The 27,348-nt window shown below is 35.4% G+C and overlaps 1 protein-coding gene across 1 annotated transcript in view; it reads left to right on the forward strand.

The window, feature by feature from the left end:
• Window positions 1–211: 211 nt before the first annotated feature.
• LOC145694048 (sensory neuron membrane protein 2-like) overlaps window positions 212–27,348 on the forward strand; it is a 67,738-nt gene continuing 40,601 nt past the window's right edge. Inside the window, exons 1-4 of the mRNA XM_081770186.1 lie at window positions 212–414; window positions 4,230–4,390; window positions 12,441–12,588; window positions 21,138–21,386. Of these exons, the coding sequence (XP_081626312.1) occupies window positions 328–414; window positions 4,230–4,390; window positions 12,441–12,588; window positions 21,138–21,386 (645 nt within the window). The 5' untranslated portion in view covers window positions 212–327. The remainder of the gene's footprint in view (window positions 415–4,229; window positions 4,391–12,440; window positions 12,589–21,137; window positions 21,387–27,348) is intronic.

Below are 27,348 nucleotides of genomic sequence, written 5' to 3' on the forward strand. Positions count from 1 at the left end.
CGTTGAATTGCAGATATAAGGTTCAAGCAAATATACTCGTTTTCGAGGTTAATCGTATATATATATATCACATCAATTTGGTCAATAACCTCTACTTGGTCTTTTTCTCAAGTATTTGTCTACGTACGGTGTTTATTTACTGATATTATATATCGATAAGAACACCTTCAGATGAATCTAGGTTATTTCTTGAGAAAAATGTGTTAGAGATTGTATTTGTCGTTCTGTATAGATAAAAACAAAGAATGAAAAAAGAATACTTAATCCGTGTCTTCAACTGAGGTTTTGTCTATATATCAAGTAGATGTAACTAAGCGTCAAACAAGGATGAGGAAAATTATTATATATGTGTTACTGTCAATAGTGGTAAGCTCTCACGGAATACCTGAATTAATAAACAAAGTTATCACACAGGTAAGACATTTTCATCTACTGTACTTACATGTACTGTCATTGTATCTGGTAACTATAATTGTGTAGGCCTATAGCCTATAAACTTGATCGTCGGACTAGGCAATCTTTTCTTTTAATGTAACTAATTTACCTTCGCTCTAAACATTATTTACCTAGTTATATACGTATTTGTGAATTGATTAACCGCAAGTTTATAGACTTTCAACATGTTAATTTCAAAATGACAAATACAAATTTTTCCATTTGATACTTACAGGGTTTGTCCCAAAAGTTACCGGAATGATTGTTTTAAAATAATTCATTAAATATCAGTTTACAATCTTTTCATAAGCATTGCAATATCAGTTTACAATCTTTCCAGAACTTTTCGAAGTATTCTCCCCCTACTTCGATGCGCCGTTGCCAAAGCTTTACCCAATCATTGATGGCGTCCTGGAAGTCGTCAACAGGAATCTCCTTCAGTGAGGTCGTCGCGGATGCTTTTACCGCCTCCAGCGTCCCATCCCGAGTTCCTTTCAGGTTTCTTTTGATGCTTGGAAACAAAAGGAAATCCGCTGGTGACAGATCGGCGCTGTATGGCAGCTGGGGCAGCGTTGTCACATTCATTTTGGCCAGCAACTCGGAGACAATGATCATGGTGTGGGTTGACGTGTTGTCATGGTGATCCAATTGTCGTGAATTTCGTTTCGGATGCGTCGAACCCCGTTGCGGAATCATTTGAGCACTCCATAGTAAAACTCCTTGTTGTCTGTTTGTCCTTGTGGCACGAATTCACTGTAAACCACACCTTCTTGTCAAGAAACACAATGAGCATTTCCTTCATTCGTGATTTGCTCATCGTTGCTTTCTTTTCGGGCGAGGAGATGCCTTGGTGTGCCACTCGCTGCTCTGACGCTACGATTCAGGACCATATTGAAAAATCCACATCTCGTCACCTCTGATCACTCTTCTCAAAAATTCTGAGTCTGTTTAGTAGCGTTCATGCAATTCCTGGCCCTTCAACAAACTGCTTCTTCATCCCACTCGTCAGAACTTTTGGTACTATTTGCGCGCAGTTTCCTGATTTTTAGACCTTCCGTTAAAATGTGACGAACGATTGTTTGGGTATTCCACACTCCTTTGCAATCATCCGCACACTTACTTGTCCGTCATTGTTCAAAACTTGACGCACTTTTTGCACCGAGTCGTCCGTTTGTGATGTTGGCGTGCGTCCGAAGCGGTAGTCGTTGTTGAGGGACTCTCGACCTTCACGAAACCGCTTCTGCCAAGTAAAAGTTTGACTTTTTTCATCGCCCCGTCACCGTAGGCTTTCGGAAGTATTTCGCGCGTCTCCGCCCCGCTTTTAGCCAGTTTGAAACAAAATTTGATTGCATAACGCTGCTCTAAAAACTGCTCTATTTCTTTTGCTCGACGAGGGTGTAGTAGCTACCTTTGCGCGGAGCGTGGCCCTACCTTAACAACTGCCCATAGGCGACTGTCGTTTCCAAGCTTAGATCTCCCACCAACTTCTCCGCCCCAAGTTCCGCCCCGTCATCCAGCGTTGCCAACTACAAAACATCATTCCGGAAACTTCTGGGACAAACCCTGTATGGCTGAGTCAATTTTTATTGAAATGTAAGATTAGCTCTACTGTTTATTTATTGCAATCTAAGTTGCGGTAAAATAGTCTTGCAATTAAAAAGGGCTGATCATATATTTGAAGTCTGACTGAACTTAACTGATAGCTATTTATTTATTTGCTTTTAGTGGTTCCCTCGTTATTGGCATATAATTGTTTACTTCTCTGGCAGCTGGCATGTAGCCCAGTACAGTGATCTACGATAATGGTTTGCTCGCAAGCCTTCAGAACACTTGTTTCCATGTTAGATTTTGTGTCAGCGCATTAAATGCACTATGATGGTTAGGATTCTACTTTAAATTGTGGATCCATGCCTTAGATAGCCTGTGCTAAAAAAAAAAAAAAAAAAAAAAAAAAAAAAAAAAAAAACCTAAAACGGTGTTAAACTTAAAAAAGAGCTGCACTTATCCACGATGCTAACAAACAAGAACTAAACTTATCAAACATTCTATCCTTGCTCTCATTTCTTATGTCGAGCGTTTACTAAGGTAACAAAACATATTTCCTTCATTATGTTCAGGCCCTGATCAACAATGAAAGGTTAAATTGCGTTCAACTTCAGGTGTGTTGTGTACTCTTCGCAAGAACTTCGGTGATACAAGAAACAAAATTAGACTCAGAGTTGCTTCGAACCTGTATAATTAATGTTTAAATATTTCGAGTTTTCCTAATGAGAAATACGTATCAAAATATTAGTTTTACATACAGTTAAATTCAAATACTCCAGTTGTTTCTTGTAGGCAATTGTTACTTAATAACATGAACAACAGGAATGAGATATGAGAAACACCTAAAAAGGCTATAAAACGTGTGAAGAAGCATAAAAAAACAACCTAATTGTATGCATTAATAAAATAAAAATCACAACAAAATAGAGGAAGCTAGAATAGCAACAGCAATTGAAAAGATAAACAAGAAAGAATGAATTAGATTACTATAAAATGTCGAGACTCGTCATGAAGGTTTTGAACTATAGATTAATATGAAAACTATTGATTAGCACTGGTAGCAAGTTCATATATTTTTTTAGGTGTTTTAATTATTTTGAACAGAAAACTTTTCTTTAAAACGAAAAATACGTTTAGTACTGTTAAGCAGCATTTAAACACATATACAGTACAGATTGCGCACTTCCATAGAATATCATGTTTATATATATATATACGGAAATACTCCTTCAGTGAAGGTCGTGTAAATACTGTAGCATATAAACTGAATAAAGTGTTACAATTTAAAATAACTTACGTAAGTACGAGTAAATAATGAAAACATTCTTATCAGTAAAACAAATGTAAGAACAGCTTATCAATTATGATTTTCTACCCTGGTAGGTAAATTTCTTACGAATGTACTTGTGTAGTAAGCCATGAAGATAGTGTCGTAGGCAAATTGGTTAGCCCAAAAAATTAAAAGGAAGAGGGACTGGCAGTGTTGCCACACTTGATACAATTGCACCAATTTCAGCCCTTTTTGTCATTCATCGCCCCGTTGTAACCACGCTGGCATTTTCAGTCCCTTTTGTAAAAATTACCGGTATTTAAAACAAAAAGAGAGAAAGAGAGCATTTTCTTGTTTTGGATTCTTGGAAGAAGGGGGGACGGAGTGTTCTAGAACTTTACTTCTTTTAGTTTCGTGTTATAGAGGCATGTATTACATTGGTATAAAATATTGAACTCAGCCCTCTTTGTTTCAATTTGGTACTAATTTTCAGCCCACTCCAGAGTTAGGACTGTAGCAACACTAGGAACTGGTCAATTTCTGTAGACAAAATTCACTAGTAATTGGGAACACTTCGTTCAATCAGCACAAGAGAACAAGATATAACTGAAAGTCTTGCCAAATTGCCAGAGTATGCCAAATTGCCTCAAGGCTGACTTTAAACTTCATTCCCATTAAACGTCAATCAATCAATCTTCTTTGAACAGATACAGCTGAAAAATTTCCTAGTTTGAATTGCCTATCTCCAGATGATAACATGTAACCTTTCAACTAAAGTTATCTTTCTTCCAACTAATGACAAACGTTGATCTACGGTGGATCCGAGTCACGTATACTGAACTTGTGATTAAACATGTCACCATTAGCAAAGAATCTATACACTCTAATTAACTAGCTAATTTTTAAACAAAAACATTTAATCATCGGTTGAGAAGTTTCTAAATTGTATTCTTCTACCTTTTTTTTTTTTTTTTTTCAGAGAAAAATTCTGGAAAATGAATGGAATCTTGTAGATGGAAACGCAAAGGTTACCGAACCTTCACAATTCAAAGTGTATTTTTTCAACGTTTCAAATCCTCATGAAGTCCAGTTAGGAAGGGAAAAACCAAAACTCAATGAAGTTGGACCTTATTTTTATAAGTAAGTTGTCTCTTAAATGTTGTAATGTCTTACTAAATTAAGTATTAAGATTGGTGATAAATAATTTGCAGATGCATTGTTCATTCTTTAACAACAAACTCTAGGTGAGTGCACTTTTGATGAAACCTTATAAATGCAGTTAGGTGGAATACATAAGAAACACACAATAGCGGTAACCACAGAACTTAAAAAGGGAACAAAAAAGAAAGGAAACAAAAAGAAAGAAAAGAAAAAGAAATAAAGTAAATAAGAACAGAAAAACATTAAAGATAAAACATAGATAACAGCTGAAAAAATGTTCTTTTTCTTGCTTAGAGAACTGAGAGTTAGTGGGATATTAAAAGAATTATTTATTAATTAGTAGAAAGGCTATGACCATAGGAACTTTATCTAATATCCTCTTAGAATATTCAAAACCAGAAATACACTTTTTTTTTTTTTTTTTTGCTTGAACCAGTTTCATCATAAACAGCAAATATTAACGCGTTATCTGTAATCAGTATGCAGCTACGACAAAACCGATAAGAACTATGAATTTTTAGTAAAAATACCAATATAACCCGCTAAATTCTAAACAAATCCTCCTATCTACAATTTTCAAGTTTCATTGAAGATATTTTCTTTCAAGATGGCGTGGCTCTATAACGATTATACCAATTATTATGTAATTCTTCTTATCTAGTGTTCTGAATTCCGTTCAGGTCATTGGTATTTAGTACCCTTTCAACATTTATTTCGTACTCATCAACGATTTTAGTCGTCTCCCATAGCCTGCAGGATAAAATCGTGAAACTTAAAATTGAAAGATAACTATATGGAGCAATTATGGGTGATCGGCAGTGTGGTTCTTCTGTCTCATGAACAGAAGTCTCGTGGTTCCCTGCATTTTTTTCTTCTGAACAAGCTAACTTACAAACTTAGTATTTCAACTCAGTTTTCATCTATGGAATTATCAGAACACAGAAATGAAAGTAACAGGTAATATTATAGATAAACGAACATTTTACTGCAAATATTAACGCGTTATCTGTAATCAGAATCCAGCTACGACAAAACCGATAAGAATTATGAAGTTGGTCATCGAATAGCGATCAAAACTGGTGATCCCCTAGCTACTGCATTCCCTTTCCAACGTATCAGCATCGCCATCCAGCGCGGGAATGTGTCATCGATCTTAGGCACATTACCTCCATAACACACAATACGATGAAAGTACAGACATCCTAGGAGGCTGACAACCACCTTAAGGAATTTCTGAAGAATGTTTTGAAGCCAAGAACGGAAGAAAGCTGTAAAGAGACAAGCCAAGCCAGGTTTTCACAACTTTAGTTTAAAATTTGTTGAACCTTAGGATTGTAATTATTACTCATATCCTAAAGTCATTGGTAGAAAAATCTAGAACTTGTAACCTGATATTTTAAGTTCACTTATGTCATAGTCGCCATATCGTATTCTGAAGTTGATGGTATTTTTTTCTAGGTCTATTTGACGAAACACACCACGTACAATTTGCAGTGAGAAGATAACGTATGAATCATATAATTATTGTAAGCCATATATATATATATATATATATATATATATATATATATATATATATATATATATATATATATATATATATATATATATATATATTCAATTTCAATAATTTGTAATTAAAATTAAATTTAAAATATCTATTGCCATCATAAGATTACTTAAAAAGTTATTCAGGGCACCGTAAGCTGCACTAAAGGTGTTACGAAAAAGCATCAGATAAGTTGTGCTTACTCCGGAAGTTTCACACCATTATGAGTGTAAGATCACGAGCACAAATCCCGCGGGGTGACATGTCCTTCTCAATCTTGGAACGGGGGACTGTTCCCCTAATAATCCAATTTGAAATGTGTTTTAGGGAAGAAATGTGATGATTTGTGTCCGACTACCACAAAGGAAAGTGAGATGAAATTGACGTCCCTTGCAGCATAATATACAACAGTTGCATCTCAAAAATCAGATTCATCTACCGTAATATGAATCTTATCTCCCCCAACCCATCCCCCGCTAGAATGAGCCTCGTACCCGTCCCCGCTGTCACTGTTGAAAACAAATTTACGCCAATGTCTAAGAGTACATTTACATCTATAAACATCTTAAGTAGTTTTCATTCTTGTTGCCCTTTCCCAAACTTAGTTACAAGTATAATGTAAATTGTATAATCTGTTAGAATTTTTCTGTTACCCATCATTTCCTGGAGCACCTTAGCTCAATAATGGAGCGCTCACTTCTGGTGCGAGGGCTCAGATGACTTTATCCCAGACCACATGTATTAATAGTTGACAGCATCATGTAATTACGTAGGTTTTCTCGAGGTTCTCTCGCTTCCGACCACATTTTAATTCCACTAATTACTTCATGAATATTTACTCTATTAATCATTCGTCTCCCTTCTGTGATTATGCCTAAAGAACATAATAATGGAATTTTCAATTAAAGATTTCATTTCATTTTATCCATTTATCTCCTGTGTCTCCACCATGACCAGGTTAACGTGCTTGTATTCCGTACGTGTACTTGCGGATGCGATTCTCGGTGAAGCTTTCCTCAAATGCAAACTCAAGTACGTTTCAGGTTCTAGTTCAAAGAGTAGCTTCCGTCTCAGTATTTCTGTGCTGAAAGGGACATTAAAATATAATGAAGTGCAAAACAGCCCTTTAGTCCTGAAGCGTTATTTCAGGTTTTGCGTTGAGGAATGAGGGAGGACGACACTCTTGATCGATATAAATAGAGTTTCACTTTTCCAATTAATATGTCGAATGTATCAAAAGTCCGGGTCAACATCCAACTCGATTAGAAGTAAAGATATGAAAAAAATGAAAAGAAAGGAAAGTTATTGGGAAAAAGTGGTTTTCAATCTAAAATCGTGGATTTTTGGGCTGCATATTGGCAGGGTAACGTTCAAACGTAAAAGCACGTATAAATGACAATAGGAATGTGCGTATTGTTATGTGAGGGAACGTAGATCACATCAAGTAAGTTTCCCAACAATACTGTACTTTTATTATGGTGAGAGCCCAAGCGAACAGCCTGCTGAACTGGCAACGTTGCTTTCTTATCTAGCATAGGGTGCTTTATCAGCAGAGCCCGGATGTTGTTGACCTAAAATTTTCTAAAATGTGACCTATAAAATGACACTAAAATTCCTGTAAAATGACCCTAAAAATCACAAAAATTGACCTTAAAACTTGAGTTTTCTTAAACGTTTATTTCGTTAAACATTGACATTTTTTAATGTCCATTGGATTTTTGTTAATATTTCTCACTCATATACAAAAAATATTGTTTCACTTGATTGCAGTCCATTGATCATTTATTTCTATTGATCAGTCCATTGTACGGCATTGTAAGTATTGAAAGCATCAATTCACTCCCGAGTTGAAAGTAGGAAGCACTCGTAAACAATAAAAGTTCGCAAGTGTAGACTACATGAAAATAATAGATAGAAACCTGTTTAAAATCCTTATACGACTTCTAAACCATTTTTAATTATTCACGTGATCACATCCTTTGTGGTCAACAACCCAAAACTGTTTGGCCACCTACTAACCCCCACCTTTCGTTAACCAGCTACAGCTTAGTTTTTATTAGCTTGTTAAGAATGCAGTTTTTCAACCCCAATAGTCAGGAAGCAAGAAAAGAGATTTATCAACTTCGACTTTTCCACATTTGTAAACTGTGTTCATTTAAAGATTTCCCTATGTAGAAGAAAAAGAATAAAAAGACCATAAGTGACTTAAAAGTTACCTTAAAATATTAAAAAAATGACCTGAAATTTCAAAATGGCAAAAAGTGACCAAAAGTTGACCCTAAAAAGCTATATTTTTAGAACCTAGAGTTGATGGATAACGTTTTTACATTTGAACTTGCCTTGTCCTATGCGCAACAGAAAAAAGTTGACTTGTCAACAAGATCCGGGCCCTGTTTATCAGTGTGGAGCCGAGTCGACTAGTGCGTTGGAAAAAAAATCAATTGTTTAAATTGAAAACATCGTATTTTCAGCGACTTTCCTTTATTTCCTTTATTTATAACGCAATTTGACTATAGCACAGACTTTTGATACACCCGATCCCTTTTCCTTCTCACCCTCCATGTCAATGGGGTCAAACTTCGTAGTAGAGCTTTCACTTCTATTGCGTGAGGTCCCTGGTTCGATCCCAGCTCGCGCCAAGTGAACTTTGTGGTGAACAAACACCGTGTGCGTGTGTTTTCTCGCGGTTTTCCTGTTTCCTTACACTTTCTTCATTCCATCATTTCATTCATTTCTCATCATCACCGTCTCCTTTAGCCTAACCGGCATAACCGTGGGACGTAAAACTTAATGATTTCATTGAACTTAAATGACTTTAATCATTTCACTAAGATCCATTGATGTACACTCATGTCCAAAATGATTGTCGCATATCTATAACTGTCCTCTTATAAGAATATAATTTGATAATGATTTCGGAGGACACTTTTAATACTGATACTGTGTGTATAATCGGGAAATGTATATTTGTGGTAAATTTCATAGGAAAAGAATTATAAACACGTAGAATGAGTAGAACAAAATGTTGCTAAATGAACAAGAAAGTTTTATTTTCGTTTTGTTCTTATTTACTGCTCTTTTGACATGAAATTTGCCACATACATATCTTTGCCGATTATACACATACTAACATTATAAGTAATACCCGGCAAATTCGTTATCAAACTATATTCCTACAACAACATATTTAGACATGCGACAATAATTTTGGACATGAGTGTACATATGTCTGATATTTCAACTTTTTTTTTTTAAAGTTAAATGTTATCCACATTGTAAAATAGTATGCGACATGATCCTGCAAGCACCTACCAACTGAACTGGACTCAGGTTCTGAATAACGTGCATTTCGAGCCCATAGAACTATTAGGCATCGTTCTTCAAAATCTAGGTGCTGCATAAAGATTTAAGGAATACAGTACCATTATGAATCGCCTGCAGTTTGAAGACGCACTTTCGAATTTCAGAAAGACTTCCACAGATTAGTGATGGCCAATTCCGGAATTCTTACTTTCCGGAATCAGGAAAACAAATTCAGAGAAATGCCAGGTTTCGGAAAAATTACAGAGTTTGCAAAAAGTCCGGAATTTTTCTGAATTCCGGAATTTTCTAAATTCCGGATTTTTTCCTAATTTTGGATTTTTTCCGACATTGGATTTTTCTGAATTCCCGAATTTTTCCGAAACCCAGAAAATGAAATTTCCGATTCCGGAAAATTTTCATCAATAGCTATGATTTTATCATTGAGATGGAAGTACTTATAATTTCCACCGCCAGATGACACTATAGAGAAACATAAGTAACTTACGACATCTGATGGATATTTGCGGAACTTTATCAACTCGCAGACATTCTTCCATGCATCATTATGCATTTTATTTCTACGTTTGGTAACTTTAGACAATGGTAACGTTTAATATACAGCTATAATTGTATAATCATGCATGTTTGCTGCAACATTTTTATAAAGAAAGAAATCTACAGCTATTTGGTATCTTCTTTAGTAGCATTTGGTTATGCTTGCTGTTCATATTAACACTCGTACGCAGTGGCAACGAAACTGAATTTGTCCCCCCTCAGTGAACTGGGTCTTTTTTTTTTTTTTTTTTTTTTAAAAAATGAGAAACTTTAGGGCAAGCTCGGATAACCGCCTAGGTTAAGTAAGTGGTAGAGCCTGGGGCGTAATATTTGGCTGTCCCTCCTTCTTCTCATACATCACAAAGTAAATTAATGTATTGTACTACAAACTTCTCATGTGGGTATGTCTGCATTATAAATTATAATATGCTTTAACATTTTCTAGTGATCCTGACGTATTAACATTTATTAACCCTTCTAAGTTCTAGTATTTATATAGTATAGGCGCTAAAGTACTGTCTTCATTATTAGATTTAAAAAGTACAAATAAAGCTTTTTACTTCTTTTGTTTTCTTTCTTCAAGTTTAGAGGTATTGTAGAACACGTTACGTATTGTTTCACACTATTCTGTGTCGAGACATTGGGTGTGATAACGTCATAACTTTAAATAATATTTTTGTTATCCCTATATTTATAATTTTTGACGGGCTTACTTTTGCATCTAGAAGGAGTCTGACTTCATCGAGGGTCTCGAGAGAGTCGAGAGAATAAAAATAATGACTCGAGAGAGTCGAATGAGTAAAAATATTCACTTGAGGGAGTCAAGATAAATAGGGAGAAAGTTTCCCCATAGAGAGAAAGCTCTCAGTATGTTTGAACAACAGGACTCTAACATCGAGAGATTTTCAATAGCTCCAAAGGGTGTTATCGACGCCTTTGTATGCTACCATCATGTTTCCGATGAGAAGAAGAAAAGACACATTACAAACTTCACTCGATGTATTCTTCAAATCAGTATCTTCTACTTTACGGTCTTCACAAATTTTGAAAAAAAAAAAAAAAAAAAACTATGGTTAATGAAACGAGGATGGGGAATGGCGGAAGCTTCATAACGAGGAACTACATAGTTTATACGGTTTACCCAACATTGTTAGGGTCGTCAAGTCTAGGAGGCTTAGGTGGGCAGGTCATGTAGCTAGAATGGAAGAAAGTAGAAACGCTTTCAAAGTATTGACTGGTAGACCCATAGGAAAACGACCATTAGGAAGACCTAGGCGCAGATGGGAGGATAATATTAAGATGGATCTCGCAGAGATAGGAATACAAAGTAGAAACTGGATCCAATTAGCTAAGGATAGAAGTCAGTGGAGAGCTTTTGTGAACGCGGCACTGAACCTCCGGGTTCCATAGGCCATAGAGTTAAAAGTTAGTTAGTTTGGTTAATGAAACACTGACTGACCAATCATGTCAGCAGAAGCAAGAAAGAGACGAGTGAGTATGAAAATGGACGAACTTCTTTCATCTCTACACAACCCGTCTTTAGTCCTACCCAACCTCCTATCTTCTTCTGTACGTTCCAGCCACACCACCATCATTCCCGAAATAAATTTTACCGAACGGAAAGAACTTTTGTCGTTGACTGTACATGTGTTGTCTATCAAGTTTTAGTGTTTTTTCCAAAAAAAAAAAAAAAAAAAAAGATGGCTACTCACTTCTCTTTGAAATGCTCTTTATTCTTGCCCACAGTCGAGATTAAGGTTAGTGTAAAGGGACTAGTTTTGCCGATAGATGTCACTACAGTCTTCGTATCTCTCCCATGTATTTTTTACCTTTCACGAAAATTTACAAATTCTTTTATATATTTCAAAATAGAGACTTCAAATTTTTAGAGAAGGAACTTCATAACCTATTAAAGGGAACAATCCTTGTCGATTTTTTTTTATTTAGAATTTTATTCATTGTTGAAACAGTTTCATTGTTAAAGGTTTGGATATCCATTTCAACAATCAAGCCATTTGAACAATGAAGAAAATTCTAAATGAAAAATCGGCCCTGATTATTGCCTTCGATAGATCATGAAGTTTCTTTTCTAAAAAATTGATGTCTGTAGGTTGAAATTTGTAAGAGAAATTGTGAATTTTCGTGAAAGTTAAAAAAAAAATACATGGGAGAGATACGAAGACTGTAGTGCCATCTATCGGCAAAACTTGTCCCTTTAAACCAACCTTAAGCTATTGAAATGTGGATTTTCTTTGGTTAATTTAGATCTTTCTTTACGGCCAAAGTATCAGAATCCCCTACTTATGGTTGCCAACATATCGCCTTTTAAAGGAAAGTGGGTGGTGGCTAAAATGTTTTGAACAAGAATCATTTGACTCACAGATGTATTTTCAGTTCTCATCAACACGAAAATTTCTTTCCAGCTGCTTTCTACCTTCTTACTCGGAGGATTTTCTTGACTTGATTGAGAACGTAGGAGGCTAAGCGGACTAAAGACCTATTGTTAGTAGTCAATCTGTCCTTACATTTTTTTTAAATAAATGTAAATGCTGGTGGCTGTATTAGACCATCATTAAAGGCATAACATTTGCACACTGATTTTCTTCGTTTCTTTCTCTTTAGTGAATGTAAGGAATGGATTTATCTTGGAGCAAATGCAGACGGTAACACGGAATCTTACAGATTTTATCGTACGTACGAATTTAATGCAGATCGTTCAGGCAGTTTGAAAGAGGATGACTATGTTACTATTATTCATCCTGCATTGGTGGTAAGTTCTGTATTTAACTTAAGACATAATGCATTTAATTTAATACATATATATGTAACGGTACTGTCCACCTACGTCATCTTTGTCCTTTCAGTCAATTGATTTTTATGGTTAATGATAATTTGGTTTTCTTTGAAATAAAGTGAAATTTTAAAATTTTCATTCTGTTGATTTCTTCTTAGGCTATTAAATATTAATTTGATTATTAAACATTAAAATTATATATGCACACCAAATTTTAATTTCAATGAGATAATGGGTAATGAATGTTCTAAAAATCAAAGATAGGGCAGACAATGAACACATTAATATTTAATACAGTATTAATGAGACATAGAAAACGATAAACCCATCTCAAAATAATACTGAGTTCTAATAAGTTTTTACTGTGATAATGATCTGGTATCTTGCAATTTTTATGTAAATTAATACATTGACAAGCAAAATGAAATGAAATGTTTTAAGTTTTACGTCCTACGGTTATGCCGGCTAGGCTAAAGGAGACTGTGATGATGACAAATAAAGGAAATGATGGAATGAAGGAAATGGGGGAACCCCGAGAAAACCCACGCACACGGTGTTTGTCCATCACAGAATTCACTTCACGCGAGCTGGGATAGAACCAAGGACCTCATGTACACTCATGTCCAAAATTTTTGTCGCATGTCTATAAATATGTTGTTGTAGGAATATAATTTGATAACGAATTCGCCCGGTATTTCTTATAATGTTAGTATGTGTATAATAGGTAAATACATATGTGTGGCAAATTTCATGTCAAAAGAGCAGTAAATAAAAACAATAAACCGAAAATAAAACTTTCTTGTTCATTTAGGAACATTTTGGTTTACTCATTCTAATTTTCGTATTTATAATTCTTTTCCTATGAAATTTACCACAAATATACGTTTCCTGATTATACACAAAGTATCAGTGCTAAAAGTACCCTGCAAAATCATTATCAAAATATATTCTTACAAGAAGACAGTTATAGATATGCGACAATCATTTTGGACATGAGTGTACCATAGATAAACGGTCTACCACTGAGTTACCGAGGTCCCATTTTGACCAACAAAAGTAGATGTGGACTTTCATAGGTAACTGTCTGGAATTATGGAGCGTGTGTGATTCCAATTGAAATAAAGTTTGTGGTAACTTAAAATAAACAAAGTCCTCTTTACTAAGATAAGGATGGGAATAAAATAAATAAAAACAGAAGGGAGTAGAACAAAGTTAATATAACAGTGAAACAAGGTAAATTATTAACGTGAACTTTTGTACATAAATGGTGGTTGAAAGTACTTTGGCAAGGAGAGACTGAGTGACAAAGTATGGAATTTGCTTCTGTAATTCTGTTACCTCTTATTTTTGAAATTACATCTTAGGCTGTGTTATCTTTTTTTTTTTTTTTTTTTTTTTTAGTTGAAATTAGTTACATTTTTCCCTTTCTCATTACTGCCGAGAATATCAAAGACATATTTCTTCAAGATTTAATCTTATAACTAAATCTAAGGCTTGTGGAACGTGGAGGTTCAATGCCGTTTTCACACGAGCTGTCCATTGACTTTCGTCCTTTTCAACAGAAATTTGGAAGTACCATGACCTTGAAGTGGTCAATAACTCAGGAGTCATGTTCGGGGTCAAGGACCTAGAATTACCCCTCTAAATTTTGGCAGTGATACCTTGGCCCACCCCTAAATTTCGGGCTAGATATCTAGGACCAACCCCTTTAAATTTTGGAAATTGCCAAAACTAAAAATTTGTTATGGTAATATAGAACCAGGGTATGTATCTCTGTAAGTTTGGGTGGTCTATCTTGTTTCGTTTCATGGGTAAAAAGTTGCTAAAAGTGAGAATTTCCGAGGTTTTCTGCCTGTTTATCCTCTTTTATGAGGCCTTATTACATTATATGACTATATGGGTGTATACAAATGTTTTAGTTGTTTGCACAAGTTTGTTTTTAAAATTTTAGTTTGAACGTCACTTCCTGAAAATTTGTAGAACACTGAAAAAATTACAAGTATAAGGAAACAATCAGATTAATGTTGAATAAAGAAATATGGCAATATTGTTCATAAGAATTGCATCATCATGGTGCAATCGTACATGGCAGAACAAGTTTATTTATCCATTGGTGCGAGCGGTTCCGGCTTCGATTCCCGGTGGGGTCACTCGGTCGAGAAAGTGTAACACGCTTTTTCAGGCCAGGCACCCTGAATGAGGTTTTCCTGGGTTTTCCTCATTCACACCAGGCAAATGCCGGGGTGGTACCTAACTTATAGGTCTCAGGCCGCTTCCTTCCTTCCCTTTCCCCGGATTGTGTGCTCGCCGAGGGACGTCATCCCTCAAATCGTGACGGGCTAAATGACCTTAGATGCCGAAAGATCACAAATCTAAACTCCAAACCCTAAAAAGTTTATTTATTTATTTATCGACAGAACAGGCATTACTGCCCAACTACAGTGTCTTAATTTTAAATTATATTGATATTAAAACTTCAATTGAAATAATACAGTTTCCTTGATTTTTTAAAAATAAAATTCGCAGTATTTCTCTTCTGTACAACTTTTCAGAACTATTAAATATATCTACATCTTTATAATCATTCCTTATTTTATTGTATGTAGCACAAATTCTCCATGTAGGTGACATATGCAGTGCATTTATAAGTGCCTTCCTGCAGTAAAACAGGCCACTATTTTCCTTGCGTGTTTTGAGGGTTGGAACAAGCATAATTATCTTTGAAATTATGTCTGTACAGTCTATTTTGTTGTGCAGAAGTCTGTGTAAGAAAATAAGGTCGTTCAACGCCCGTCTTTGTTCAAGTGTCTGAAGTGTAAAGTTATCAAGTAAATTATCACATGATTTATATTCTGGATAAAATCCCGTCCTTTTGTACTTGAGAAAACGTATGAATTTACTTTGTATCTGCTTAATTTTTTGACTGCGTGTTTTCACGGAAGTATTCCAAAGAAATGAGGCATATTCAAGTTTGGATCTTACGTAAGAAAAGTAAAGCGTTTTCAAAGAGTTAACATTCATAAATTGTTTGGTTGTTCTGATAAGAAACACAATATTTCTATATGTATCCTTAGTAATATTTGCCATATGATGCGAAAAGGTATGTAATGTTAACATAATTGTACCACACTCGTTTATGACGTGTATATTTTTGAAGATTCGTTCAAAATATTATTCATCACAACGTTAGCATGACCACTTGTTTAGTTTCTTAACAGTCGTGGAGTGTTAAGATCATTTACCAATATTACCAATTTGTAATAGAATTTTATCTACAAAATCTTATCTAGCAAAATTATTCCTACAAAGTTTGGATTGAGCTTAGGTATATTATTGAGTTTTGAAAATGTTTAAAATTATTATTTTGCCTGCAAGATATTTACCCATGGAGGCTACAAAACAAGAAGAATTATAAAGCTTCTTAAACACCAAATATGTACACTTATTTTACAAAGTATTAGTTTTAAGGTGTCATCAATTCCGATTTAGTATTCAATCCGATATTAACGTTTAATGGATTAGTTTTTCTGTTCTTTCAATCTTACAAAGTCAGTAACATTCCATTTTAATGACGTGCCATCATTACATCATCAACATTTAAACAACAATCAGTTGATTCGTGAGGAAATCGCTCCAGCAAGTTCATTCTGGTTGGAAAGATATGTACTGCTAACGTTAAAAAAAATTCTATTTGCCAATTATTATCCAGTAAATACATTTAAAATGTTTAATGGGATTATTGGTATCAGTGCTATTTCGTTTCAACCTGTCATAAGATTTAGCCAAACGGAACTGTTTGGTGTGCAATTGGACTTTGAAGGGTGGAAACAATACTTACTTTAATCTATCATAGTAGTGATTATTTTAATGGTGAACTGCATGTGACAATTGAATTGCTGATTTGAGAAACGGCATAAGTCAGCCATATGCCGAAAAGAGTTACATGCAGCTTTGACTCTTGTAGGGTAGCTACATCTGTGGGTTGTGATATGTCAGAAAAGTCACGCTAATAGTTCATGCAATATCGAGCTGCAACAAGTGTCCCTGAATTGAGAAACGCCACAAATCATTGGCTAACGGCATTATTGATATTATTGACTTATGATGTTTCTCAAATCAGCAATTCAATTTGTAAATCATTAGGCACAAACCATAAAGTAGTGCTACGTTCAATCCTTGGTGAGAATATGATCTTTTATGTAAGAAAAATATATTGCATGTATTTGCAATATTGTGTACTTCTTACAAACTGAATGGGCCAAATTTACAAATGCATTTAAAAATATGTGAGACATTCTGTTGAGATATGCTGCAAAACAAGTGTAATTCTGAAAAAGTACCATTTCGAAAAATGTGTAATGCATGTCGTACTACATTTATGTAGACTACGTGATGCTTGTCGACACCGTTCTTAAATACACAAATGCATTTATAGGCAGTTTATTTGTGACAATACAGACATTGATTTATCACAAGTCCAAAAATTAAGAAGTGTGCCAATGTATTCTTTCTAAAATTTAATAGGAGTGTATCAATATACCTAAATCCTATAAAAAAAATTTTAAAAAAGAGATAAAATTAACCCTGTACATAACCATATAACCATATGTTGTAATAATGCCGTAGGTCAATAACCTCCAAATTTTGAACTTTCGGTAATTGTTTGCCCGTAGAAGGGGAAAGCAGTATCACCCAATTTATTAGTCCACCAGCGAACGAGTGCGGGAGGCCGATTTTGGAACTAAAATACAAACAACAGTGTTTCTAACCGGATCACTTGTAATTAATCTATCACAGTTGTTTTTGCCCTGTTCCTAATAAACCACTTCACTCATATGTTCAAGTTAAGACAAACACAATTCCAAAAGTTATGGAAGTTATTTTCAGAACATTTTAAGGGGCTGGAAAAAAAAAGTACATACACCCTCCATATTAATATTACAATAACTTGCGAATAAACTAACCTCAGTGTTGTACAAAGGAACACTGAGAACTTCGTAGCATTAGAGTGTAAGGAATTCCTAATTCATCTGTTAACGAAACCTCGAAGTTCATCTTTGTGAATCAAAGTTATACTTTGGCAACTGCGCTTTCATTGTTTAAAGCAAGTTCTATTGTGTAGTTTTGAGATAAGGCGTCTTCGAAATTGCTACCAATTTGGACCATGTGATCGATCGATTGACAGTACCTTCAGTAACAAATTTGCATTGAGATTATTTTCGGATGTGCTGCAAAAGACTGGTGAGAGAGAAACTGATAATCTAACCGCCTCCGAAGGAGATTTGGATCCGCCCCTAATTAAGAAAGTAGATAAAGATAACTTTCTCTGATATCTAACCTGTCATTATTTAGCATGGTTTGGTAATTTAAAAATTCAGTATTACTACCATATTTTGAAAAAAAATATTTAAAAGAAATAAACCCAATGTTACATTGAGGCGGTAGGGGAGCGATTAAAATTTAAAGTGGGGAGCCTGACAATTGATTTCTTATAGCTCGTGAAATTCAGAAAAAATGAATTTCATATTAAAAAAGAAATACAAAATACATTTTCAGGGTAACTCTTACATTCATTATGTTATTATAGAGTTAATGATACTTTTGAAATTGATTAGAGTGAATAGATATGTATTTAAGTAACAAAACCACTTGCGTAAGTTTTTCAAAATATCAAGTTAGAAGAACGAAGTTTGTCTTCCACTGCTATCTCATTGCTCAAAGATACCGGCGATGAAACAATTGGCCGGAAATCTACGTAGCACATTTTAGTACTTACACTTGAAATAAAAATACAGCTGTTTAAAGACGATTGATTACCTTTGTCTTTGAATTTCATATGTGCACACAGGATTTGTTAAACAAGACCGTACATCTGATATGTTTGAACTATATGCAACTTATGCTCACGGGCTAAACTCAGTCTTCTGAAGTCAATCGACAAATGATTACGTATTACAGACACAAAGACAACACTAGGCTCCCAAGTTTCAAAATTATATTGCGTATGAAAACAGATAATAGAATTAATTCTTTGTCACAAGAGACCTAGGGTCTGAAAGAAATTCAGAGGGAGTTCAAAGGGAATTTCTATACTCATAAATAAAAGTTGTGAATTTATTGTGTATTGAACCAATGATATTTATGCTTACATTACCCATACGCTGATGTTTTATCGATACTTTTATTTCACATTTACCAAAAGGCTGGATTACGATTATAATCCTAAAAGAAAGATACATTGTAATCAGGTTTTACAAGGCAATCCCGAAAGACAAGCTATCCAATCCCGTAGCCCTTTAAAAAATTAAGGAAAATTTCTTCTTCACTTCCTTTTCCCCCAAAGGGTTCACATTAATCGAAACAATGAAATGAAATTTATTTAGTTTAACGTCCCATGATTATGCTCTTTATGCTAGAGGAGACAGATGATTAATGAAAGTGAAACATTGTAAAATTAATTGTTGGGCTCTCACAGAACCACGTACAACAAAGACACATGCGCTAGCCAATAGACCAACGGAGAGAACTTCCACAGTTCTCGAGTGGAAACGTATCGGAATTCTTTCTTGGCTACTACAACTCAAGAAAATAATTTAGTTGTCAATCGATAGACCTACATTAAAACAAATACAAGCATCGCGAGCCTGAACTTGAATTAAACTTACAGTTACAAGATATTGCGCAAGTATCTAAGCTACCAACCCATAATTAATATTTTAGTCATTACATCTTATTACTGAGTTTTACAGGTTTCTACTGTTTTCTAATGAAATCAAATAAAACGTAATCATTTTTTTATATAATCTGCTTAATACACGGTAGAAACTCACTTGTATGCTATCTTGTTCTTAAATTGTTAATTTCCATGCATATGCTATTATCCACAATACATCTGCATTATTGCAGGAATAACCATTACTGCATTCAATAACAACTATGTAATTTATGGAGTTCTTTATTAAGCGAAACAGATTAGGCTACTTATAACATGTAAACTGCAACTTTTGAAAATCGTTGGATACACTGCAGAATGACGCTCTCCGTTCCCCTGTCCCACCGCGCTTACCTAGAAACTGATGTAAACACTACACTAGCGCCCTCCACGAAAAACCGCACTAATATCCTGGTCAGGTAATACGTAGTTATATATTTTAGTCCTAGAGAACCTTTAGCAAATGTTATATTTTGACAATTATAAATTTAAGGAGTGATCGTAAGTACACTTCTAAATTTTAAGAACGGAGCATCAAAGTACATAATTTACATCCTATGAAAGAGAATAGACACCTTTTAAAACCTCTTATCATATAATGTGTTAGTCGCTCATTAAATAACATGTATTAGGTCAATAACCGAACACGTGACAATATTTGGCAATTCTTTACCCACAAAAAGTAATAAGCAGGTCCATCCAAATTTGTAGCGGTTCATATTTGAATCCTAGAGAACATTTAGCACATTTCATATTTGAACATTTCCCAAATTGAAGGAGTGGTTTTATTTACCCCTCTTAGAGAAACATTAGAGAAGTACATCGATGTATCCATGTCTTATAAAAGAATATCGACTTCTATATTGACTTATATAAGATAACAATGCCTTATCAAAGAGGATACTATAGGTCCAAAATCGCCAATGTTCGAATTTCTGGCAATTTCATACTCATGGAAGGGAACAAGAGACATCACCCAAGCTTACAGTAGTATATATTTGAGTCGTGGAGAACATTTACTAAATTTTATTTTTTAACAATTGCCAAATTTAAGGGGTGGTCGTAGATACAATTCTACTAATTTAAAAGGGGAGCATCAATGTAATCATGTCTTATGAAAGGAAAGGGATCCCTGTATTCATCCACATAATCATAATGTAAAGGGGATAAATGAGATCAAAAATCTCCAAATTTTAATTTTTTGCCTATTTTATACCCATGAAATGGAACGAGATAGACATTCCAAATTAACAATGTTATGTATATTAGGGCCCAAGAGATCTTTTACTAATTATTGATTTTTGACAATTCCCGAATTTATGGGATGGTCCTGTGTATCACTTCCCAAAATTTTATAGCAAAGCATAAACCTACACATGCCCTATTTATAGAAATGAACCTCTGTACAGATACTTATAACCAAATAAGGTAATAAGGCCTGATCAAAGAGGAGACAATAGGCCGAAAACTCCCGAAATTTCCATTTTTAACAATGTTTTACCTGTAAAAGAAAACAAGATGGACCACCCAATCTTACAGAGGTGCGTACCCTGATCCTATACTTCCATACTAAATATTTATTTTTAACAATTTTTAAAATTTAATGGTGGTGTCGTAAGTATCCCTCTCAAAATTTAGGAGATGTGTCAAGTAACCTGTCAAATTTAGAGGGGTGACCCTAGGTAATTGATTCCTACTATCGAAAAATGTTTGCTGACTCAGTCACTCCAACGTTGGGGCCTACAACTCTTACTGAATGTTATTCATGTGAATATTGCAATGATTTGAGTTTTATTTTTTATTTATTTTTCAGGGAATAACAAGACTTTTATATGCTGCTGGGTATCCTGAATTTGTTATAAAGGTAGCATTGGAAAGTATGTTTAGTTCAGCACGTGATGTATTCCTTACAGACACTGTTCATAACATATTATTCGGTGGTGTTAAGGTAAATTGTCAAGGATTATTAGCGAACATAAGTTGTGAGCGTTTGAAGCCATTTCTTCCCCCTTTTATAAGAGCAGAAGGCAATGGAGATTTCAGTTTCGCGTTGTTCAGACATGTAAGTTTGTTATTCTTTGATTAGATTTATGTTAAATTATTTTTTCTTATTTTCCATATTTGGTTATTCGCAGACAGAGACGTACGCAGCGGTGGGTCCTGTGGGGTTTGCCCTGCCCCTGATATCCCAACTTGTCTATAAATAATTTTTTGGAGATGATTTTATAAAATATAATATAATGTGTCCTTATTTTGAATTTGGACTTCCAAAAAAGCTTCGGACCCCTCAAGTATGAAATTCCTGCGTGGGTCCCTGTATGTAGATATGAATTTGCTGTGGAGTGTCGTCTTAAAGAAGCAAGAAATGTTTTTACAAAGATTTGAAATAAGATTGTGTCCTATTTAAACTAGAGAATATTCGCTGAACTTGCTTTCATACCCAAAACATGTTATCAATCAGAATGTTACAACAAAAATATTATAGTGATTTTTAGTAATACGTAGATACAGTACATACGTAACCACGTTCTTGAACTTACAAAAGTTTTTTTCATGGGTTCAAATGTCCAATTCTGTAGCATATACAGTGCGTCCCACTAGCTTTCGAACCCGAAAAAAACGTTATAATTTCCGAACAAATGTACATAAGAAAATGAAATTCACAATACACCTACCTTGTTTCATGCTAAACACGAGAAAGGGTTGAGCGGAAGCGCACACGTCAAAAGAAAGACGATAGGTGGCGCCAGGGGAAGTTCTGCTTGGCGTCGTGCGCGTGCGTTAGTGTGACTCGAGTCGCTGCATCGCGAGGATGGTTCTGTACACCGTACAGGAACGCGTGTTCATTGTTAAAAAATATTGGATATCGGGATCGTATCAGACCGTTCAACGTGAATTTTGCCGTAAATTTGGATGCCGTAAAGGACCATCGAAATCATCAATACATCATTTGGTGAACAAGTTCGAAACAACAAGAGCATTGCTTACGGGACATGGAGGCGCGCGTCCATGGATGTCCGAGGAGACAGTACAGTATGTGCGGTAACGTCTTTTGCAGTCCCCTAAGAAGAGCCTGCGTCGATTATCACAAGAGGTGGGGATGTCAAAGTCAACTGTGCAAAGTGCCGCCAAAAGAGCCAAGCTGTTTCCATATCGCGTTACAGTCGTCCAGGAGTTGAAGACTACAGATTGGGAAAAGCGTGTGATGTATTGTCGTTGGTTGCAAGCTTTGTTGCATGACAATCGAGGAATCCTAGACTATACTTGGCTCACAGATGAAGCTTGATTCCATCTCTCCGGTTATGTGAACTCGCAGAATACTCGGGTGTGGGCCGCCGAAAATCCGCATGTGTACCATGAGGTTCCACTTCATCCCTTGAAGGTGGGAGTTTGGTGTGCAATTTTCCGACAGCGTATCATTGGACCCATCTTCTTTGGAGATACAGTAAACACACAAGTTTACTTACACAACTTCAGTGAATTTGTGAATCAGCTGGACGATCAAGAACTGCGTCGCGGTTATTTCCAACAAGACGGAGCAACAAGCCATACTTCCAACGTGACCATGGCAGAAATTGAGTCCTTTTTTGATGACAGGATAATTTCCAAAGGATTGTGGCCGCCAAGATCTCCGGACTTGAAACCACCTGATTTCTTCTTATGGGGTTTTCTTAAAGGTTGTGTCTACAGAAACAACCCACGATCACTGCAAGAGTTACGAAACAACATTGAGAATGCGATTCATGAGATCACACCGGAGAGTCTACATCGGACTTTTCACAATATGGAAAGTGTACAAACATGTCTTGACGTCCAGAGAGGACAGTTTCAGCACCTGCTGTGACGGTCATGTATTCAGCATGAAACAAAGTACGTGTCTGGTGAATTTCATTTTCCCATGTATATTTGTTCGGAAATTATAACGTTTTTTTTTCGGGTTGGAAAGCTAATGGGACGCACTGTAGAATGATAATGCTTAGTATCTGTAGCACATAGATAGTAAGAAAATGAAATAGTTTTCTCTACTTTTGAATCACAATACGAGTGAAGTCAATCATGGGATTGCGAAAAAATAAAAATTCAGATTTTAGGAGATTGTCATGTCCCATCGCATCTACATACATACGAAGAAAATTAATGTCCATCCAGCGGCGAACACGGAATTTCATCAGAGTTCAATCACCCTAGATGATATCATTTTAGGACACCCAGCTATTTAACAGAAGTTGTTGAACGCATCGAGGCAGTTCGTAAGAGTGTTGCTGAGAGATCAGGAACATCATTTCGGCACCATGGTAAAGAATTGGATATTTCAAGAAGTTCTCTACAGCGCATTAGCAAGAAAGCTTTCTTGTGGCGCTCACGCTAACGCTCTCGCCTTCGGTGAGACCGGTCTCGGGTTCGATTCCCGGTAGGGGTACTCGGTCGAAAAAGTGTAAAAAACTTTTTCAGGACAGCAATCCTAAATGAGGTTTTGCTGGGTTTTCCTCATTCAAACCAGGTAAATGCCGGGGTGGTGCCGGGGTGGCCACTTCCTTCCTTCCCTTTCCCGGATAGTGTGCTCGCCGAGGAACGTCATCCCTCATACGTGACAGGCTAAATGGCCACAGATGCCGAAAGCCCAGAAATCTAAACCCTAAATCAAGAAAGGTTTGCATCACGACACGACAAACCAGTCTTTTGTGCCTAAATTCCGAAGATATGATTGAGGACAACATGTGGTTTCAATAAGACCATTCCTCATGCCATACAGCTTGAAAAGCAATCCAATTACTGCGTGGATCATTTCCTCTTCCAATTGTTTCCAGAATTGTTCGCGTAGATCATGTGATTTAACACCACTGGATTTTTTAAAAAATCTAAGCTTTATGCCAACAAATCCAGACCACCCACGCATTAAAGGAGGAAATTCAACCACATTTATAGAAAACAGTCATGGATTTTTTTTAAAAAAAAAAAGATCGTAATGTGCCAGCAAAGCCGTGTAGGTCATTTACCCGATATGCTATTCCATAGTATTTTTACTCTTGATAACAGTTTATTACTATTTATAGGTAGTATATGTGAAAGGAAAGAATTTTAATATATAGATTTATTACAAGAGATTACTTATAACATTATTATATAAATGCAGACTTGTTGCATTTAATAATTGAATATAATTTTTGGTAGGAGGGAAGATAAACGGGCCCTCAGATTTTCGGTTCAAAATTGACCACAACGTCTTCCTTAGGTCCCAAATAGTATTTCCTGAAAATTTTAGACCGCGGAAACTTCAAAAAATGACCAAAATTACGATAGAGTTTACGATATATGGGCAGGGTAGATAAACAAGCCCTCGGTGTTTGGGATAAAAATTAATCACAACGTCTTCCTTACGTCCCAAATAGTGTTTCCTGAAAATTTCAGACAGCGGTAATTTCAAGAGGTACCCAAAATTACTATACAATGTACCTTCTATAACCTCGTATAGACAGGTTAGATAAAAGGGCTCGCAGCTTTTGGGTTCACATTTGATCTCAATATGTTGTTGAAATGACAAATAGTGTTTGTAGAAAATTTCAGAACGCGGAAACCCCATTTGAGACCTAAGAAGAACATTGTGATCAGTTTGGAACTAAAAATCCGAGGGTCCGTTTATCTACCCAACCCATATATGGTAAATTCTGTCGTAATTTTGAGCACCCTTTTGAAGTTTCCGCGGTCTGAAATTTTCTGGAGATAATATTTAGGACCTAAGAATGACGTCGTGATCAATTTTGAACCTAAAATCTGAGGGCCCGTTTATCTTCTTTGCCCATATCTGGTAAATTCTGTCGTAACTTTGTTCACCTTTTTGAAGTTTCCGCGGTCTTATACTTTTAGGAAATACTCCTTGGGATCTAAGGAAGACGTTGTGATGAATTTTGACCCTAAAATCTGAGGACCCGTTTATCTTCCTTGCCCATGTATGGTAAATTCTGTCGTAATTTTGGGCACCATTTTGAAGTTTCCGCGGTCTGAAATTTTCAGGAAACACTATTTGGGACCTAAGGAAGACGTGATCAATTTTGAACCGAAAATCCGAGGGCCCGTTTATCTTCCTTGCCCATATATGGTAAATTCTGTCGTAATTTTGGGCACCTTTTTGAAGTTTCCGCGGTCTGAAATTTTCAGGAAACACTATTTGGGACCTAAGGAAGACGTGATCAATTTTGAACTGAAAATCCGAGGGCCCGTTTATCTTCCTTGCCCATATATGGTAAATTCTGTCGTAATTTTGGGCACCTTTTTGAAGTTTCCGCGGTCTGAAATTTTCAGGAAACACTATTTGGGACCTAAGGAAGACGTGTTCAATTTTGAACCGAAAATCCGATGGCCCGTTTATCTTCCTTGCCCATATATGGTAAATTCTGTCGTAATTTTGGGCATCTTTTTGAAGTTTCCACGGTCTGAAATTTTCAGGACACGCTATTTGGGACCTAAGGAAGACGTGATCAATTTTGAACCGAAAATCTGAGGGCCCGTTTATCTTCCTTGCCCATATATGGTAAATTCTGTCGTAATTTTGGGCACCTTTTTGAAGTTTTCGCGGTCTGAAATTTTCAGGAAACACTATTTGGGACCTAAGGAAGACGTGATCAATTTTGAACCGAAAATCCGAGGGCCTTTATCTTCCTTGCCCATATATGGTAAATTCTGTCGTAATTTTGGGCACCTTTTTGAAGTTTCCGCGGTCTAAAATTTTCAGGAAACACTATTTGGGACCTAAGGAAGACGTGATCAATTTTGAACCGAAAATCCGAGGGCCCGTTTATCTTCCTTGCCCATATATGGTAAATTCTGTCGTAATTTTGGGCACCTTTTTGAAGTTTCCGCGGTCTGAAATTTTCATGAAACACTATTTGGGACCTAAGGAAGACGTGATCAATTTTGAACCGAAAATCCGAGGGCCCGTTTATCTTCCTTGCACATATATGGTAAATTCTGTCCTAATTTTGGGCACCTTTTTGAAGTTTCCGCGGTCTGAAATTTTCAGGAAACTATTTGGGACCTAAGGAAGACGTTGTGATCAATTTTGAACCGAAAGTCCGAGGGCCCGTTTATCTTCCCTGCCCATATATGGTAAATTCTGTCGTAATTTTGGGCACCTTTTTGAAGTTTCCGCGGTCTGAAATTTTCAGGACACGCTATTTGGGACCTAAGGAAGACGTTGTGATCAATTTTGAACCGAAAATCCGAGGACCCGTTTATCTTCCCTCCTACCTAATTTTTTTTTAATTTGATGAGCTCAAATATAGTTTGCAATAAGCAACAAATAAATTTAACAATCAACAATAATTAAGCTTTAAAAGCTGTTATTAAAGAGGTATAGCAGGAAACTACCATTAAAAACATTACTTTTCTTAAGACTAAATATTTAAAAGGTTAAAACTTACATTTTACATTTGGATATCTCTCTCTCAACTCGATGTAGCTTACCTTGAAGACTGTTATCGTTGACAAATAAAATATAACAATACAATAATAATATTTTTTTAATTTTTTAATTTTATATACTCGTTTAAGAGAATAAAGAATGTGACGAACAACTTGACATACCCCTAATAAGTTCTTGTGGCTTATTTTTATATTGGGTTTCTTTGAAAGTTGTTTTTTTTTTTTTTGACGTTTTAGTCATTTCTCTTCTTGTACAACACTAACAAAATGTTTATGATTGTACATTCATATATAAAGTTTTTTTAAAAAAATATTTCAACGATTTAATCAATTAACCATAACACTATACTATATACTTTATACATCAATAAAAACAATTACTATTTGTAATTATAAGCCTCTGTTTTCTATCAAAATTACTTCTTACATGAATTTTGGGACACCCGTTAGTTTCTTTGTACACTAAATAATGCGCATTTTTCCTAGTAAAATGACAAAATCTTACTTCAAGATAATAATAATAATAATAATAATAATAATAATAATAATAATAATAATAATAATAATAATAATAATAATAATAATGTGTGTCCTTCAAACAGAAC

This window comes from Thermobia domestica, chromosome 9 (genome assembly GCF_964235325.1).
Source record: "Thermobia domestica chromosome 9, izTheDome1.hap1.1, whole genome shotgun sequence".
Taxonomy (NCBI): domain Eukaryota; kingdom Metazoa; phylum Arthropoda; class Insecta; order Zygentoma; family Lepismatidae; genus Thermobia; species Thermobia domestica.